The sequence below is a fragment of the Pezoporus occidentalis genome, unplaced genomic scaffold, assembly GCF_034315485.1.
Source record: "Pezoporus occidentalis ecotype Australia unplaced genomic scaffold, CSIRO_AGI_Poc_V1 ctg314, whole genome shotgun sequence".
Lineage (NCBI taxonomy): Eukaryota > Metazoa > Chordata > Aves > Psittaciformes > Psittacidae > Pezoporus > Pezoporus occidentalis.
Genome location: NW_026915095.1, coordinates 306,919 through 326,003, shown reverse-complemented (window position 1 = coordinate 326,003; position 19,085 = coordinate 306,919). Strand labels below are relative to the sequence as shown.

Here is a 19,085-nt window from a genome sequence, read left to right as displayed (position 1 = left end):
GATGATTTTGGGGTGGGTTTGATGGGGGGGGGGGGTGTTGGGGGGGGGGGAGAGGATATAGGGGATCAAATAAGTCACCAGACATAGAAGTAAAACTAATTCACACTGACTGGTTTATTGAACACTGGGACTTCCACGTACACACTAAAACTCTTTATTGCAAGTTTACAATGAGCAGGTCAAAATGGGTCCAAAAAACCACAAATAAGCACGACAAAAAAAAGAAAAAAAAATATAATATAAATAAAGCCCTCGCTACCGACTGCTTCAAACCTTCTTCTGCTTTGATTTCTTGCCATCTGCCACTCGGGCTCTCTCGCACTGCCCTTTGCCTTCTCAGTTTGCCCAGCAAAGCCTCGTGTGCTGCTTCGTAGCGTTTTGTTTGCCCTTTATTTTCCCGTTTTCTAGCGATTTTAAAGCTTCCCCCCCCCCCCCAACACCACCTTGCTACAAAAGAACTTCCTTCGCTCATTGTGCATTTGTAATGCAGAGAAAAATAAAACGGGGGGGGGGGGGGGGAATACCTACATTTCCCTTTTGTTTTGCTGTTGGTTCGTCTGCTTTTGGCGTCCAATATTCCCATCATTTCTCCATTTCCATTCAGCCAACAGAAGATTCCCTTTTGCCTTCTTTTCCCTTCCCCATCCCCCCCAGCTCCCTCCCCATCCCCCAGCTCTTCAAAAAATAAATAAAACCCTTGAAACGGCGTTAAAAAAAACACACAAAAAAAAAAAGAAAGAACCCCGCAGGTACAGACACCTGGCCTCATGCTACCGGACATGCACCTAAAGCCCGTGGTCTTGGGGGGGGGTGGGGGGTGAGGGGACGACGACGACGACGGGACACCCGTTGGGTTTTATACGCACAGGAAAAAAATCATCATCATCATCATCATCATTCTTATTATTATCATAAGAAAAGAACTACGAGGGGGGGGGAAAAGAGGGGGGAAGGGAAAGAACCAAAATATATATATATATATATTAGATTCTATAAATAATCCAGAGTCATTTGTGTGCGGGGCTTGGGGTTGGGGTTGGGGTGAGGGGGTTTATAACCTGGTGATATCCTCCGTGCGCGGGTCCTGCGCGGCGGCCGAGGGCAGCTCATCGCCCGCGGCCGTGCTCGCCGGGGCGGTGGAGGAGGCGGCGGCGGGGGCTGCCGGTGCTGCCCGTACTTTGGTGTTGGGCAGCCTGTGGTCTTTTTTCCACTTCATCCGCCTGTTCTGAAACCAGATTTTGATCTGGCGCTCGGAGAGGCAAAGCGAGTGGGCGATCTCGATGCGCCGCCGCCGGGTCAGGTACCTGTTATAGTGAAACTCCTTCTCCAGCTCCAGAACCTGCTGCCTGGTGTAAGCTGTCCTGGATCGCTTGGGTTCGCCTCCATTGTAATTGGGGTTCACTGGAAAGGAGGGGAAGGAAAACAACAACGAAAAAAAAAAAAAAAAAAAAGAACAAAAGAAAAAAGGCAAAAAAAAAAAAAAACAAACAACAAAAGAAAGGAAAGGAAAAAAATACAAAATAAAAGGAAAAAATACAACAAAAAAATAAAAAACACACAAGGAAAATCAGCGTGGATGGAGAGAGGGGACTGGAGGAGCCGGGGGGGGGGGTGGGGAGGGAAAAAAACACAAAAGTAATAGGCTAAATAGGTAATAAAGAACTTTGGGCAGCTCAAGAGTTTCTATTCTAATAGGAAGGGGTTTCCCTGGCTCAAAAGACTGAATTATTTATGCACCCCTTACAAAGCTTTCGGAGTTTCACACATACATAACAGAGCGAGCCACATGGCTAAGGCTGCCCACAGTAGCTCGGCTATAAAATTTATGGTGGGTGTAATTACCCATTCGGAGTCGTAAATCCAGTTCAATTGTGCTAACCCAAAGCCTCTCATGGAAGGGAAGGAAATAAAAGAGAGGAAGAGAGCGAGAGGGAGCGAGCATGGTGTGAAAAGAAGAGCCGAGAGACAGAAGAGGAAAATAAAAGTTGCATACCAGTACTGACGTGGATTTTTTTCATCCAGGGATAGACTATGGGCTGTTTGGATGCTGTGCTGGTGGGATGCTCGGGGTTTGGCTGGCTGCAGGCTGGAGGGGCTGGGGAAGGAGTGGTGGAGGAGGAGGAGGACAAGGCAGCTTGCTCGCAGAGCTGCTGCGCTTTCTCTGAGAGGTGCTGCCCTCCTGGAGCTGGCCCCGGTCCCCTTTGGAGCGTGGCCGGGTTGCCGGGTGCCTGGAGCCCCCCGCAGCCGAAGGGCCGGTCGGGGAAGGAGGGTCGCGGTACCGGGTACAGCTCCGGGTGGTGCTGGTAGCTGGGCTCCCTGCCCCGGCTATAATACTCCGGACTGTGGTCTGGGATGTAATTATTTTGCGAATATTCCTCGCATGGAGGAAATTTCGGATCGATGTAGTTAGAGTCCATCAAATAAGAGCTCATGATCATTAATTTCTGGAGTGGAAAATAATTTTTCTCGCTTTGTCGTTTTTCTGCTCCATAAAGCCCTCCTACTAGCTGGCGACCCCGTAAAGTTACTTTCACCATGTGACAGCCGCGGCCAATCACACCCGCCAGCCCAGGCCCCGGATTAGGAACCAAAAGCTCCTGCAAAATGCACCCAAATTGGGGGGGGGGGCTTGGTTGGGGTGGGGGGGGGGGTGGGGAGGAATGATGATGATGATGGGACCATGGGAACGGGAGATGCGCATCAATGCGGCCATCACCGCGCCTCTGGGTGGCTGGGGGGGGGATATGCACGCCATAGGGGAGACACCCCTAGGGAGGGAGGGGGGGGGTGTAAGGGTGAGGGGAGGGGGTAAGGGTTAGTGTGGAAGGGGGGTGAACGGGGGGGGCACTGGGCATCCCCCCGCCATCTGAGCTGGGAACAATGAGCCCCCCCCCCCCCCCCCCGGTGTAAGTGTGTGCATGGAGGTGTGCCCCCCCCTCCCAGCTGCATTGACCCTTCAGACCCCCCCCCCAGACTCTTCCCCCAGTAGCCCCCCATCTGCCCCCCAATACTGGGGAGGGGGCCAGGGTACGTTGGGCCCCCCCCCTCCCCAACCTGAACCCTCCCATCCCGGAGGGGAGAGGGTTAAACAGCAGCAGCACCTATTTGGGAGGTAGGGGGGGCGTTACCTGGAAGGTAGAGGCAGGTTTGCCCCCCCCTTCTCCCTGCCTACAACCAGCGGTAAAGGCAGGGCGAATCTGGGGCTCCCCCCATAGACAACGAGGACACCCCCAAAATGCCCCCGCTTTGCTTAGCCCCGGCCTTAAAGCAAAGCAGGAGGGATTGGGGGGGGTGTCTATGATTTTGGGGGGTGGGGGCAGCACCCTGCATCTTCCTCACCCTGGTGCTGTAGGTGAGGTACCCATGGGGTGCCATGGCCAGGCGTGTGCAGCACCCCAGGCCGCTTGACCCTTGCTTTGGGCATTGACCTCCCCATCCTCAAGCTCGGGCGCGGGTAGGGGCGTATATATCTATATTTATATATGAAATTACATATATACACACAAAAATCCATATATATGGGGGGTATATACATATTTATATATGAAATTACATATAGATACACAAACCCCCATATATCTAGGCACTATAGAGCCGTATAGATGTGATTTGGGGTTAAAGCTAGAGGGACACGTTAAAAATGGCTCTCAGCACCCCAGCCCAGGTCGAGGAGCTGCAGATGGATGTCACCACTTTGGGCGGCTTTTCAGCTGCCTCAATTAGAGCTTCCCTTCTGATTTCTCCATCTCCATCTCGCCCTAAAGAGAGGGGCAGAGGAGGGAGGTGGGGTATTCCCTCCTTGTGCTTGATAACAATTATAGCTGAAAATCATAGCTTGCAGGGCATTGCCATATTTTACTTGATAACAATAAAAGTGACACATAAAGTTAACTGTTTATGTTTTATTTATTAGACTAAATGTGCCAGCGGTGTCGAAGGCTTTTGGCTGGTTGTTACAGCTTTTTATGGGGTTGTAAAACGCCATAAATCAGTCACCGCGAAATGGTCGGGGCTCTTTGTGCTCTTGGCTCAGAGTTGTGTTTGCGGTGGCTGCTGCTTCTTCTGGAGAGGAAAAGTAGTAATGGGGGTTTATTTGGATGATTATCAGCCCCCCCCCCCCCCAATCATTTGCTTTTTCCCTTTTTTCCCCTCTTTTTTACCCCTTTATTTTTCTTCCCCATCTTCTTTCTATTATTGTTATTATTATTACTATTGCTATTATTATGACTATTATTATTATCAAGCCCTGGCAAAGATCAAACCCCGCGCTTCCACTTTCTCTCCCCCCCCCTCCCCCCCCCTTAGCAAGTGCCATCAGGAGGATTTAATTAGGAGCGCCGCAATTAAGAGGAAAGCAGAACTTTCCAAGGCTCTGGCATCGCCCATATATTCCCCTAGAGACGAATTTGTGACTGGGAGACGCTCACACAAATTCGAGTCTACAGGGTACATATAGGCGACGGGGAGGGTTGCGGGGGGGGGGACCCCCCTGGACACCAGCTCCGCATCCCTGGGGGGACCCTAGGTGGGGGTTTGGGCTTAAATTGGCCTTTTTTAGGCCTTTTTTTTTGGGGGGGGGGAGGTTTATTGAGGGATTTGCAGGGCTTGGCTAATTGCTGGCCCCATTCACGGGCAGAGCCTGCTCCTTCCTAAAGTTGTAAATCCCGGTTTTACCTATAGAACCGCCTGTATATATCCCCCTATACAAAGTCAAACCCTTCCTCTTCCCCCTGAGCTTTTGGGATAGGGAGTGAAGGCGGATGGGAGCTGGTTGGGGCAAAAAACCAACACGCCTCCGTGCTTAGAAACGTATTCCGGAGCCCAAAGCATTGATTTCAATAGATCCAATAAATTCCTTTTCTCCAGCTATACTTCATCCTGCCCCAACACCTCAAGAGTCATGCAGGGCTTTGACATTTATAGTTGAGCCTGATGCAACAACTTTATTCCAAGGCTGAGGGAATATTGAATAAAGATGGAGAGTTAATAAAGTAATTTTTACCTACGCACATCCTTCCTTCTCTCCCCCCCTCCCTAAAATATATGGGTTTCAATAAGCACCAGTAGAATAAATAAATATCCACAGGTAGCTCTCTTAAAGCTATGCTAGATGTTTAAAAATATATATTATTATTAGAAGAAGAAAAGGGAAATAAAGCACGAAACAAACAGGCACCAATCCAAGCACTGAATAATCCCAGGCGTGAAGGTCACAAACGGGGCGGCTCTGGACTCTCGCTTTCTTAACGGGGGAAACTCAACTTTATCCCCCCCCCCTTCCCCTTTGCACCCCCTGGTTCCCACCTCGATAAATCTAATTTTAAGGACTCGCTGCTCCATCCTCTCCTCCTGCGGTTGGTTTATGGGGGGGGGGGCGTTTCTTAAAACAAGCAAAAAACCCTAAAAATCAGACAGAAATCCTCCGGATTTCTTACAAACGCACCCCCAAAAAATGCCTATTTTCCTCTTTTTATTGTTTTTGCCTTCATATTTCCCCCCTCCCTTCTCCTTTTAACCAGAGTCAACCGGTGCCTCCCGTTAAAGTGGATTTTGTATTTATTTAACGCAATTTCCCCCCCCTATTTTTTTGTCTTTTTCCCTGTAAAATAAGTCTGCAGGGACGTGTGAAGAATAGTTGTACAAGAATCTGGCTCTTTTGTCTATAAAGCAGCCCTCCCACCGCTCTCCATCCCTCGTCCCCCCACCACCGTGCCGAGAAACACTTTGGGGAGGGACAAAACCCAAGGAAACGCAGCACCTCGGCAGCGAAAAATGCAGCAAAAAAAAATAACCCAAACCAGGCAGAAAAACTGGGGGAAAAAAAAACATGAAAATTGACTCATTTCGGGCTTTATTTCCTTCTCCTACCTAGGGCGAGGGTGGGAAATAGAGAAGTGGTTAGTGTCGCGGGGGGATTTGGAAGTACAAAGCGCCTTTTTGACAGTACTGAAGAAAAATCAGGATGCATTGTCTCTCCGGATTCATTGTGCTGGCTATTACCATACTGACCGTTTGGTAACCTGTACCGCGGCCCATTAGCAATCTGTGCTCTCCAGCAAAAAATGAAGTACCTATCTACTGGGGGTTGGTTATCCCGTGTTCCCTAAGAATAGGGAAAGCGAAGGGGAAAAGCTCGCCGAGGGTGAACCCTGCCTCTTTGGGATGCGGGAGGTGGCGATCAAATTGGGAGCGGAGTTTTATTGCGAGCTGGGTTTAAGGTGATGATCTAAAGAGAACTAACACACACACACACCATGTCTATATTTGCTATTTAAACAGTTGCGTTCTCCCTACCACAATCAACGCCAGATAACGCTTGAAACCCCCATTTTTTAGCTCCCAACTCGAAAGCGGCGAGGGCGAAGAAGCCCTTTGGCTTTTTGTCCCTTCCGAACGCAAGCAGCAGACAAGGTCTAAGCCATGCAAAGGGATATGCAAATGGTTAATTGATTTTTGTGCTCCCCCCCCCCCCCAACCCCTTTAAATCTGTTGTCAGTAGAAGTAATGAATCGACCTCAAACGATTTTAATAAGCAAGGGCTGTCACCCAAACTCCTGGCCTGCCCATTTTTCTTTGGAGCCTCTTTGCTCTCGACCGAACCAATAACGTAAATATTTATCCCTTCGTTTTAACGCCTGCAAAGACGAATCCCTCCGCTTTGCCACCAAACAGCAACTAAAATATGCAAACCAGGTTCTCCCATCCCCTCCCCCTTTTTCTTCCACCCCCACCACCCCCCCCCCCCAGGAATTCAATTTTCCTCGAATCTCGTTGAAAGTGGCTTTTTAAAAAGTGCCCGCATTTTAATATTGGTGAGACAGCGTGACCTGAATTTCACCTCAACTGTTTGACTTGATCCAATAGGTCACTGCCAAGGAGTTATTGATGGGGGAACTCCATTGAAATTTCTCTCCTCACAAATGGCCTTTAGATCTTCTAGCGAGTTCAATAACTAGTTATAATGTAGAAGGGGAAAAATGAAGCCCAGAGGCAAACTAATTTGATGTTTCATTTTTATGCCGGAGAAATTGTTGGTTTTTGTTCCTCTCGGCCCCGTCGCCAAAGGAGAGGGGGACCAAAAAAGAAAGGGAAGGAGGTCGGAGCGAAGCCCCCTCCTCGCCGAGGCTTCGCCGGGCTACAAATGAGCCCAGATCTTAGTCCTCGTTTAATTGGTATCGGCGCATCAGCCCCAGAGCTCCTCGGGACTCGGTGGAGCAGGAGCTCAGCAAGGGTGAAACTTGCTGTTTGGTAGGAAAGACACCTTTTTTCCTCCCTTTTTAATCATTTTTTTCAATTATTATAATTATTTTATTTTTTCCCTTTATTTTTTCCTTTTTCTTTATTTTCCCTTTTTCTTCATTTTCTTTATCTTTTTTCTCTTATTTCCTTTTATCCTTTTCCCCTTTCCCTTTTTGCCTCCCCCCCCCCAACCCTTGTATCAGAAAGCGATCGTTTAAACCAAATCCACCAGTAACCAAGTGACACCGCTCCCCTCTCCATCTCCTCCTGCGCTTTAACAGGACCCCGCAGCTCTGCTCCCCATAAACCCCCCCAAAAACAGACACCCCCTTCCCCTTTTATTCCTCAGATCACCCCAGTTCGTGTGACCGCATCTGGGCTCTTCCCTCATTTGTTGGCCTTGGGGAGGGTTTTCTCCCTGTTATTTCCTTCGAATCCATTTTATTCCGGGCTTAAAATCTTTGTTTGAGCTCGGGAGGGGGTTCTAGGAGTAGGGGGGGGGCTCTTGGAGGCAGAGGAGAACCCGGCTGGAGGATGCTTTTAAGTGATGTATATACAGGAGCTAAGGTTTCTCCTTGACTTTTCATAGACAAAGACGACTTTTACACTGACCCACCGGGTAATTGCTGAACCCTGGGTTAAGTTGAAAAGAAAACATTGGGCTTGGATTGGGGAAAGGGCGTGTTTTGGGGGGGGGGGGGGGGGAAGAGAAAGTGAAAGTTGAAGGAGAAAGTGTCCAAGGGTTGCAAAGGGCCCATTAGCAGATCTAGAGATGTTATTGTATGGGGTGGAAACATACACAAACTTGAGCCCGAGCCCTCCTGTTGGAGAGAGCTTCTGCTTTCAGCGGTGCTTAATGCTCTTACCCCATGGAAATCTTCCTTGGGGATGACAATATGAACGATTAACATCATCGTGTGTGTGTCGTCGTCCCCCCCGCCCCAGACCCCTTCTGGTTGTAAATCCACTTCTGGGCTCCATAATCCTTCTGGATGGCTTAGGCCGGGAGAAGGGGATGGGAAAAGTTTCTGTGTAGGGACGGGGAATAAAAATGAAGTGGTTTTTCCCAAAAAAAAGGAGTTCATCCAGCCCCAACTGGAGGGGTTTAGGGGGGAGTTTGGGGAAAGAGAAGCCCTGGCCCGCTGTTGCTGCAGAAGGAACGTGGCAAAGGTGGCTCAGCCTTAACTCGTAGGGATGCAGAGCTGCGGGCCTGGCTCCAAAGTGGGGTGGAAGGGGATAAACCAAGGGGAAACTCCCCTTTCTCGGTGCATTTTGAGTCCTCCCAAGCGAAGACTAAGCCCAGGTTTTATCGCGCTGCGCTCAGCCCTTTTTTAACACCCTTTGCAACCCTCTGGGTACACCTCGGATCAACACCCAGCTCTCATTTAAACCTTCGGGTGTGCCTTCCTCTGGATGCAGGGCAATGAAAAGTGGGCTAAAGAGGGATGGAGAAGGGGGTGACACGCGTGAGGAGGTGGAGGTAAGAGAGGGGTCCTGCCCCTATGGGGCCTGGCAGCATCACATGGAGGGCAGATCCCAGCCCCGCAGCAGATGTGGAAGGGACTGGATGAAGGGCAGGATGATTTAAAGGCCCGGTTTTATCGCCTCTCGGGCCGTGTTTTAAACTCTCCCGCTGTGTAAACACGCTCTTCAAACCCGACACGACCCAGATGCGCGCAGCTCCGCGCCCATGGGCGCAATCCAGCCCTGACAGCAGCCGGGCGGGGGAATGGGGCTTTACCTAGGGGTAACTCTGCTCCAGGGAAGGGGAAAGAGGGATGGGGAGGGATGTCCCCTCCGCACCCGCAATCTGGCAAACCCCTTCGCCGAGTCATCAAATAATAATAATAATAGCAATAATAATAATAATAATAGCAATAATAATAATAATAGCGATAATAATAATAATGATGCCCCAGGAAGGCTGCGCGGACACCCTGGAGCCCCTTGTTAAAAGTGGGAAAGACGGGATTGAATGCTTGGAAAAGATGCTCCCCGCTCCCTTTAATGTTTATTTATACTTTTTCTTTCACCAGGGTACTTTCAGTTTAATCTTTCGCAGTGCAATAAACTATTATCTTAGTTAATCCCCAAGGCGAATCCATCAAAACCTTTTAATAAAAACGTTTCCTGGCTTCCGCGGGGGCTTCCAGCAACAGGAGCTGAGAAAAGGCGAGCCCCGGGGTGGGATTTGAGGGGGTATCCCTAGAAATTCCTGCTAGGAAAATAGGGGGAGAGGGGGTCCACCACCACCCCCCCCACACTTTCCTCGGAGGGGTTATTAGGATTCTGGAGGCATGGGGAGCTGCGGGAGCCATCACTCACGGCCCCCGGAGCAAAGGGAGCCGGGCTGGAACAAGAGGAGCCGTGGGGATGATATAGAGAAGGAGGCCGGCAGCATCAATCCCGACCTGATAAGAAATCGGCTGCTTCCCTGAAGAAAAAAATAGAAGAAAAGGGAAAGAAAGGGAAAAAAGGGGGATAAAAATAAAGGGAAAAAAAAAAAAAAAGGGGGGGGGGGATTTTTTAAAAAGAAAGAAGGAAAAAAGAGGGGAAAAAAAAGGGGAAAAATCGCGGCCCCCCCAGCCTGGGCCGTAGAGGTTCTGGGAGGAAAATCGCCTTTTCCCAATGCTAAAGGTGCCCCCGAGCCTTTAGATTTGCTGGGAAAACTGGGAAAGGTGAACTGATTGGGGGGGGGGGGCGGAAAGAGGGAAAGGGCAAAGCCCAAAGGGCACGGTGAGGGTCGCTGCAAGGAGCAGCCTGACGAGAGCTTGTGCAAGCCGCAGCTCACACACACACACCCCACACCCCCCCCCCAAAAAAAAAAGGCTTCTTTGAAGTCCCACATCTGACCTGAAACCTCGCGCTCGGGGCTGGAGTGAAGGATGAGGCGTTCGTGCCGCCCGCTGAAAGCTCCCCATAAAACACAGGTTGGTTCCTACTCCGCTTCCTTCCCCCCCCATACACACACACACACACCCCCTCAGCCCCATGACCCTGCCGAGGTTTTAAAGCTTCTTATTTCGCCACTATATGGCAGAGAATTAATGTCGACAAGAGGCAGGTAGCGGAGAGGAGCGGGCACAGATGGGAGATGTCAGCTTGAGTCTGCAGGTAAATCTTTCCCCCCGTTTACCAAGGCTTTAGCACGTAAGAAAGGGAAAGGAAACCAGGAAAAGAAAGGGAAAGGAAACCAGGAAAAGAAAGGAAAAACAGCAGGAAAAAGGGATTTTTGTTGTTCGGACACACACAAGCCCAAGCACTCAATTGCTCCCCCCATTTCAAATCCCACCTATGAGCTCCAGAGGGAGAAGAACACCCCCCACCAAGAGGGAATACTTAGCCCTAAGAAACCCCTCAGGCACCCCCAAAATCTCTGTTAGCGCTCGGGGTGGCTCTTTTTTTGGAGGGGGAAGGGGATCCCCAAATCCCTTCGATCCCCAACTGGGGGGTTACCTGGGGGTGTTCTGTTGGATGCTGGATCCCAGTGCAGGGTGCAGAGGGGGAAAAGGGGAGTACCGGGGTGGGGACACACGAGCTCCACTGCTGTTACTTACAGGAACTCATCAAGCTCAGCCTGCACCCCCTTAATGAGGTCTCTAATAGAGGGACGCCCCCCCCTTTCCCCATAGGAAAGGAAGGATCGAGCTTTGCAGAGGCTCAAAATCTGTGCCCCCCCCCCCCATTTTTGGTCCTCCCCCCAAGCTGTGGTCCCCGTCAGGTCCAAACCGAGGAGGAATCTGATGGAGGGGGGGGGGTGATGGGAAAGGCCTTCAAAATAATACCAGGATTCAGGGAATGGGGAGGAATTGGAGGGCTCCAGTGGGGAGAAGGGATGAGAGGAAGAAGAGGGAGGGATGGAGGGATGGATGGGAGGGAGGGAGGAAGGAGGAAAGGAAGGAAGGAAGGAAGGAAGGAAGGAAGGAAGGAAGGAAGGAAGGAAGGAAGGAAGGAAGGAAGGAAGGAAGGAAGGAAGGAAGGAAGGAAGGAAGGAAGGAAGGAAGGAAGGAAGGAAGGAAGGAAGGAAGGAAGGAAGGAAGGAAGGAAAAGGAAGGAAGGAAAAAAGAAGAAGAAGAAAAGGTGGAATAAATGAACTCAGGGATCGAGCTGTACTCGCCAAGCCCCCGAGTCTGGCAGCAAGGGACACCCCTCCTGTTTGCTGCCGGAGTTTGGGAGTCTGGTGAATGGGGGTGTCCCTGTTTCCTCCCCCACAACAGATCCCTCTTGTCCCCCGTCACCCCCAATGCACGCTGGGGGGAGATGGGAAGTGTCTTGCAACCCAAATCACTTCTATAAAAGTCAAAGCCAGCCTCAGCCTCACGCTGCTGCCTCCTCCGAGTCCTGTTTCGTTCTTTTCCCTAAACCTACGGGAAATAAAATAGCATTTTTCCAAGCGGGAAGAGACCTCCCCCCACCCACCCCTTTCCCAAACTAACTCCAGCAAACTCAATTCCTGCCCTGGGCGTGAATAAATATCGGAGGTCAACAGTAGCCGCTCTCCTTTCCCTGGTGGTTACTTTACTGCTGAGAGGGAATCAGAGGAATCTGCTAAGTGCCAAGAAAACATTCAAATATCTCGGTGTCTGTTTATGTAAGTGCGTGTGTCTGTGTGCCCCCCCCACCCCTTGGACCGCACATCCATACATCCATACCCATCCACACACATCCAGGCGCTGCATCCCTGTGTGGGGAATAGCCATACGCACACAGGCACAGCTCAAGGAGGAAGAGAAGGTCTAATAAATGCTATCGAGATGGAAATAAATTGGGGGGTGTTTAATTCCTGGTCAAACCGTGTTGTTTTGGCTGTAAAGAGGAGGGAAGAGTTGGGATAAGGCGATGATAGAGGATGCATCCAGAGGGAAAGTGGTTGGGGTGCTTGTTTCCTTTCTTCCTGCAAGCAGGGAAGGTGGATGGGGAGGATGGATATTCCCAGTTCCTGTTGGGAAAAGGGGTCGCGACTGCCGGGGATGAGAAAAATCGCAAATCAAGGGGAAGAAAAAGAGAAGGAAAAGGGAGGGGAACGAAACAGAAATCGATAACTCGGGATTCAACTCTTGACCGGGAAAACCCAGCTCAAAACATCATTTGATAGCAACGCGCTCGGAGGAGTGGATAATAAATCAATAAAATCAATCCATCAATAGGGTCTGCAGGGACAGGCCGGGGGAAAATGGGAGGTGATGGGCAGAAACTCCCTTCCCCACCTCGGGCAGAAGACAAAAAGGACCCCGAGGATGGGATGGAAACATCGGGTTGCACCTATTCCAGACGGATTTCCTCCGGCCACCCTCCAATAATCCCTGTTTTTTCCCAGCACCCAGCTGGATGCGAGGAAATTCTATTCCCCACAGTCATTCTCTGGACTTTATTATTTGTTTCTCCCGTCCAATTACGCAGAAAATCATTTTTTTTGCTGTTACGAAGAGCGGTTTCTTATCAGCGCTGCATTGTTTTAATCCCGTCATTCACACAACAGAGGGCTAGGGAGGGATTTTATGGCTATTCCCGGTCACACATAGGGACGCGAGCAGCCTCCACGTTCCAATTCAGTGGTATCTGAGCGAAAAACCCCAAATATCCGGAAGAAAAGGCTCCAACCCGGCATTTATTTCTCATGCCCCAACATCCATCACCCGGAGGAAGAGGTCGGAGGGGGAAGAAAAAGCCGAGGTTTACATCGGACGCCAAGAACTTTCTTCTTTCTCCCCAATTCCGTGTCCCCCCCCCCCCCTTCTCCCCCCAGTGTTTCAGTCACAACCAGCCTCACACGCAGGAGAGCATCCCCTTCACCTCCAGCCAGCTCTTGGGGTCCCCCCAAATCCCTGCTTCCCGTTCGGATGCCTCCAGGTTTTGAGCGATTTCGGGTTATCCCAAAGCACGTTATTTAAATGAGCCTTCCAAGGACTTTCCAGGGGGTTTGGGGTCATGGGATGATGGGATCCAGAGGTTCCGGGAGATCCCCAAAAAACCTCTGCGTGTTCCCAGCTCCACAAGCTTGGAGCTGCCCCATTTTTTTGCACCTTTTCCCACTATGAACGACCTTAATAAATGGGAGAATTCTAATTTTTCAGCATTTTCCCCTTTTCCAAGCCCTCAGGGCCTGCACAATGCCGGGGGGGGGGCGAGAAGAAGATGCTAAGACCCCAGGGACAACACCCCCCCCCCCAATAAGAGCCCTCAAGTGGGGACAGTGTCTTTATCCCACAATCGTGGGGACATCTTGGTGCTCAGTGGGGGGACGTGAACAAAATACTGATGATTTCTCATGATATAAGGGCCCTATAGAGCCCTATAGATCCCCATCGCTCTATAGGGCTTAGGTAGATGGATCAGCTGAAGGGGGTTTGGGAGCACATTCCTAATGGGATTAAGGGGCAAAATTAATCTCCATCTCTGTGATGGAGACTAAAACGTGACCCCGGCCCTGGTGCCAACAGTGGGGTGCTAAACGGGACAGTAAGGGCTGGGGGGGGGGTCGCAAGGCCTCTGCAGAAGAGCAGCCTTCCCCCACCACTGACACCCACCATCGGACCATGGCAAACCCCCCCCCGGACACCCCCAAATGAGGGTCCCTGAATAAGGCACTTGGAGAAAGGGTTCAAATCCCCACACTGGGTCCCCTGCCAAAAGGAGAAGAGGTCCCTCAGGGCTGCTGCCTGGTTTTTGGGGTGGGGGGGGGTGAGGTTGCGCCCCTGAAGGCTCTGAAGAGGAAAGGACTGGGGGGTCCCGAGGTGTTTCCCTATGTCATTGCCTCTTATTCCATCCTATCCCCAAAGGTTGTGCCTGCACAGTGGGGCACAACACCCCAAGATCCCTGAGGTGCAGGGGGGGGGGGTCCAGCCTTGGCTGCAAGGGGGTCCCCATCCCTTCAAAGAAGCTTCTGGGAGGGGTTTAGCACCCACAAAGCGCCCCTCCAGCACCCACAAAGGAGTTTGCACACACGGATATGTGGGTGTTTGCATGCGTGAAAGGCCTTGCATGCGCCCATGCACTTGTGAGAACACGTGCGCGCATTCGCATGCCTGCTGCGTGCTGCACAGGTGGGCGCACGCGTGTGTGTTTGCACATGTGTCCATGCCTATGTGGGTGCATTCGCATGCTGGCCCGTGTGCACGCACATGTGTGCACATACATGGGTGGGCTTGTGCATGGGTGAACACGCATGTGCATTCCCGAGTGGAATTCCCTCCAGACAACCCCTATCACAGTGGGAATCTGCAGCCTCTGCTCCCTGTGCTGCACCCCCCAATACAACTCCTATGTCCCCCCCCCCACCGTAGCATGCCCCCTAAGTGCCAGGCCTGGGATAACACCAGGATGAGGCCTTGTGGAATGGGGAGGGGGGGGGCACAAAGCTAAGCATCTCTTCACCCCCAGGAGAACAATAGAGGCCCGGCAATTGTCTAGATGGGATGGGAAGGGGGTGTCCCATTGTTTCCAATGGGTCACCCTCTTCATGGGGGGCACTCTGGGGTGGGAGTTCCCAGTTCCCAGCCAGTTGCACTCCCCATTGCCCCCTCAACCCGGTTCCTTGGGGAGGTTTGATCCTGAAGGCCCTCCCGGGGTACAAGGTGGGTGTCCCAGCACCCCAAGGGGGTCCCTGGAGGGGGTCCCCCACTCCAACTGCCACACAGACCAGAGAGATGCCCCTTTCCCATACGTGACCTCCAACTTGAGACACCCCCCACTTCACCACCACCCCCCTTAAGGCGATGATGGGGGGGAATCCACCTTCTTCACAGATCCTCTTCCTCCCACCATGGGCTCCCCCACGAGTGTCATTGGGTCCCCCCGTGAGTGTCATAGGGTCCCTCACGGAGCCATCATTCCCCCCCATCACCTGCCCGCCCCCCCCACCCCATGCAGGCCCCTTCTCTCTCCATGGACCAATTTCTATGTCTCCCCCTTTATTTATTTCAGTTATTTTCCCTTCTTCCCATTGCAAATCCCATCTCTCCCCAAACACAAATAGCACACACCCCCCCCCCCAAAACAACAACCCAACCCCAACAAACAACTCAGGGATGAAACTTAGGGATGCTCCCAGCCTACCCTTAGGCTGTACTCTGAAGGGAAGGGGGCCGCGCTTGGGGATGAGCGGGTTACCAGTCAAACCAGTAACACATAGACTCGCCTTGGCCTTATCTCCTCTCCAGCAGCCCTGGGGATGCGAGGATGAGGGGGGGAGCGGAGATTGCTGCAGGATAAGATCCTCGCCTGCAGCATTCCCCTTTGGAAAATTCACATTCCAGCTCGCACGCCATCCCCCCCCCCCCCCTTTCTCCCCGTTTTCCCACGCAAAAAGGGGATTTCAGAAAGGTTTCCTAAGAGAGGCTGAGAAATGGGAAATCACTGAAATAGGTGGGGAAAAAAATACTAAAGAAAGGGAATAAAAGGAGTTTGGAAGAAGCAAACTTACGCGGGAGGTGCTGCTCCGGCCGCCGCGCTCCGCACTAAAGCGCCTTGTCCCACTGTCCCAGCATTAAACAGCTCTAGCAGCTGCGATGGTGGACAGTTAAGATTATATATGATGTAAATATATTGTGGGTTTGTCAGCTCCCCCAAACCATAAAACTTAGTTTAATGACATCACGTGCTCCCTGAGAGCCATTCAGGGCTTTTGCTTAGGGCCATCCACATAAATAACCTTCAAAAGTTTTAAACTACTAAATTCGCATAGAAGGCATGAGTATTTCTGCTAATGTTCTGGTGTTCCCGGTGAAACTAAAAGAGCTTTGCTTTCCTCGAGCCAAAAAAAAAACCAAAAACCCATGCAAAACAAAGGAAAACAAAATAATATCATGGATTTTTTACATATATATATATATATAAAAAGAAAAGGAACTTTGGTTGGTTTGTTGTTTTTCTTTTTGGGCCATTTTAAGTTCTCACGGGGTTGACACGGATGGCGGGGCAAGGTAAGTCCTTTTCTATTTCCTTCTTGAGTCTTTGCGAAGGGATCGAGCAGCCGAGAGGGGAAATCAAAAGGCGAATCCCAGGCAGCACCAGCAACAACATCCACCAAACACCCAGCACCCCCCAGATAAATGTCCCTTAGAGGAGGGGGGGGTGGTGTGTGGGGTGTGAGGGGTGCAGAGACCCCCCCTGACCCCTCTCTCCCCCCCTCCCCGGGGCAGGAGAAGCCCGTAATTAATCATAAGTAGCCGCACTCCGCTCCGCAGGGTGGAAACGTGCAAGTTTGAGGTTTAAAGTGGGGGTTTAGGGGGTGTTTTGGGGCTGGTTTGGGGTTTCCCCCCTTGCCCTGGCAGCTGAAACACGCGTGGTCTGGAGCTGGTTAACCCTTGCCTTGACGATCCCGAGCTGCCTTGACAGCTTCGCGGTGAAAAAGGCTGAAGGGAAAAGGTGTTAAAGAGTGCGAAATGTAATCAGAATCCAAGATAATAACCCAGAGACGCTGCAGTCATCCCGGGGAGAGGGAAGGGAAGACGTTGCTTAAGAGAAAATTGAACGGAATAACGAGCAATTACCAGCACACGCCAAGAGGGTTTTGTGCCTGAGCAACCAGGCAAGAGATTTACACAGCGTGGGGAAGGAATAAAACCCGGAATATAGATAATGGTCAGAAAAAGAAGAGATGATTGGGATGGTTCCCCAGCCCCACCGAAATCACGCCAGGCCCTCCACGAGTGGGCAAGCACTGGTGTACAAGCAGCAGAGAAATACGCGAGGGGAACCTTGCTTGCTTTTGCAGTATTTCACCCCAAATGACAGTGGAGAAGGGGGGGGGGGGAAATGGGTGAAAAAGAGGTGTTTTTTTTTCACTGTTAAGCGACACTCCAATGGAACATCTTTACAGCTCGCAACTCGCCAAGCAACCAGACCCCCACCAACCAAGGGTACCAACCATTAAACGAAGCCCCCGGAGCTGGGAGGGGTGCCCCACTTGAGCACGCTGTGCTAATTGTACCCCTAAAAAGCCCCCCCGAGCCGCTGCTGGCAGCAGCAAACTTTTGTTTTGCCGGGTCAGGAAATTGTTCCGTTGTTTCCCGTGTGTAAAGGAAATCCTATAAAGTTTTATGGGGCTTCTTGGCTTCTCCCGGCGTTTGTTTTCGCCCGTAAAGAGCTGCGAGACACGGGAGGAGCCACCCCGCTTGTCTGGGAAAGAGAACATATAGGTTGAGCCCTATGCAAATCTCAGCTCGTAGAGACACCATAGACGCACCTCTCGGTACACGAGTGGGTTCGGAGGGGGTCCCCCCACCCTCTTCCTCTTCCTCCTCCTCCTTTAGACCCTCCACGATGGGGTTTTTGTGTGGTTTGGGTTGCTTTTTTTCCCCTCAGCCCCGCGCCTCTGCCATATGGCTGGAGGTACGGAGGAGTCCATATGGACCCAAGTGTTAGCTCCCGGGATGTGTGGATACCCTATGGAAGTGTGTTTCCACCCCAGAGGTAGAGCCCATGTGTTCTGCATTAGGCCCCTCCACCTTAGCAGAGACAGAAAATAATAGATACGTATCTGTATTAATATATATATAAACTCAGATATATTTCTAAAATTATATATATAAATAGTATATGAAATAATATATAATGCTATATTAAAATAAAATATAATTTATATTAAGTAATACCTGTAGATCTTAAAAAGCAATATAGATATACTTAAAAGCCGAGAAGAGGGGTGCCCCTCTTCTCTCCCTGCAACCTCCTTAAGGGGTGGGATGATGATGGGGCCAACAGGGCCTGGTGCCATCACCCAATAGAGTCCGCCACCCCAATCACCTCCAGTCAAACGCTGGGACCTCCTCCTCGCATTCAGGTGCTGCCCCGGTGGAAGATTTAGGGGGCAAAAGCGATTTTACCCCAAGTATCGGGGGGAAGAGAGAGGGGGAGGGGAGAGAAGCAAGGAGAGAAGGTCATTTTAATCCGATATTCCGATTTAAATGCCATCTGCCATGCGAGGAGCGCAGCCTGCAATGGAAACCCGCAGCTAAATAAAGGCAGATAGACGAGTCCGAGCTGGGACAGGGAGCAGCTCACCTTCCCCAGGGCCCAGCCAGCGCTATAATTAAATCCCCTTTCCCCCCCTTTTCCCAATACTCTGGGAAATAGGAAAAGCAGCACCTACCTTTTCCAGGGTGGGAGGAGAAGGATGCTCTAAGCTCAAGCATCCCTTCCCCCTCCCTGGAAGCTGCTTTGCTTTAAAACCACGACCTGATAACACTTTCAAAGCAACGCTTTGCCCAAAGCAAAGCTGCCCCAGGGCAGGGCGAAGGAGCACGGAAATCTCTGCCCGACTTTTGGAGCGTTCACCGTTTATTCCATATGAGCAAACGAGAGGTTTCATCGCCCTTTCCCAGGCGAAACGACAACTCATAAATACACCGCGTACACCATCGGGGAGGGTTCGGAAGGAAAAGAGGCTCCTGCGGTGGGACTGAATTTAGACAGAGATGTACAAATCGGGGTTTCGCCTTGGGTGCGTTTGGTTTCGTGTTTAATTATAGAGCTTAGCATTTAGCAGATCCACATGAATTACGCAACAAATAAATACACAATAATATGAAGTCCAGAGGGTTGGGGGTTTTTCCCTCCCCCCCCCACCCCCCTCCCACCCCCCAATGCTGCATTTTCCTGCCCGGAGATTTCAGAGGATCCGTGCAAATCAGTGTCCATCGTGTTCCCCCCCCCCCCCCAGTCCTTATCCCCCTCCTAAATCTATTCATTTCTTTTATATGCAAATAGTAATAAAATGATGCCATCAGTGTCCCAAGGGAAGCGCAAACGCACCCCCACACACACCCCAGCCCCTTTGCGGGGTTCAGAGATGCTTTTTAGGGGTTCCCAGCCTCAGCTGAGGGCAATGCTTCCCCTCCCGAGCA

The 19,085-nt window shown here is 51.1% G+C and overlaps 1 protein-coding gene and 1 long non-coding RNA gene across 2 annotated transcripts; both read right to left on the bottom strand.

Moving 5' to 3' along the window:
- Nucleotides 1–741: 741 nt before the first annotated feature.
- Nucleotides 742–2,590, bottom strand: HOXC4 (homeobox C4). The gene is made up of 2 exons (XM_062628370.1): nt 1,994–2,590; nt 742–1,401 (listed from the first exon to the last, which is right to left on the bottom strand). The coding sequence occupies exons 1-2, from the start codon at nt 2,535–2,537 to the stop codon at nt 1,052–1,054; spliced, it is 894 nt and encodes a 297-aa protein (XP_062484354.1). The 5' UTR covers nt 2,538–2,590; the 3' UTR covers nt 742–1,051.
- A 1,297-nt stretch (nt 2,591–3,887) lies between these two features.
- LOC134168563 (uncharacterized) lies at nt 3,888–16,048 on the bottom strand. The gene is made up of 2 exons (XR_009966580.1): nt 15,662–16,048; nt 3,888–4,062 (listed from the first exon to the last, which is right to left on the bottom strand). It is a non-coding gene; the product is annotated as an uncharacterized LOC134168563 (long non-coding RNA).
- Between the last annotated feature and the right edge of the window lie 3,037 nt (nt 16,049–19,085).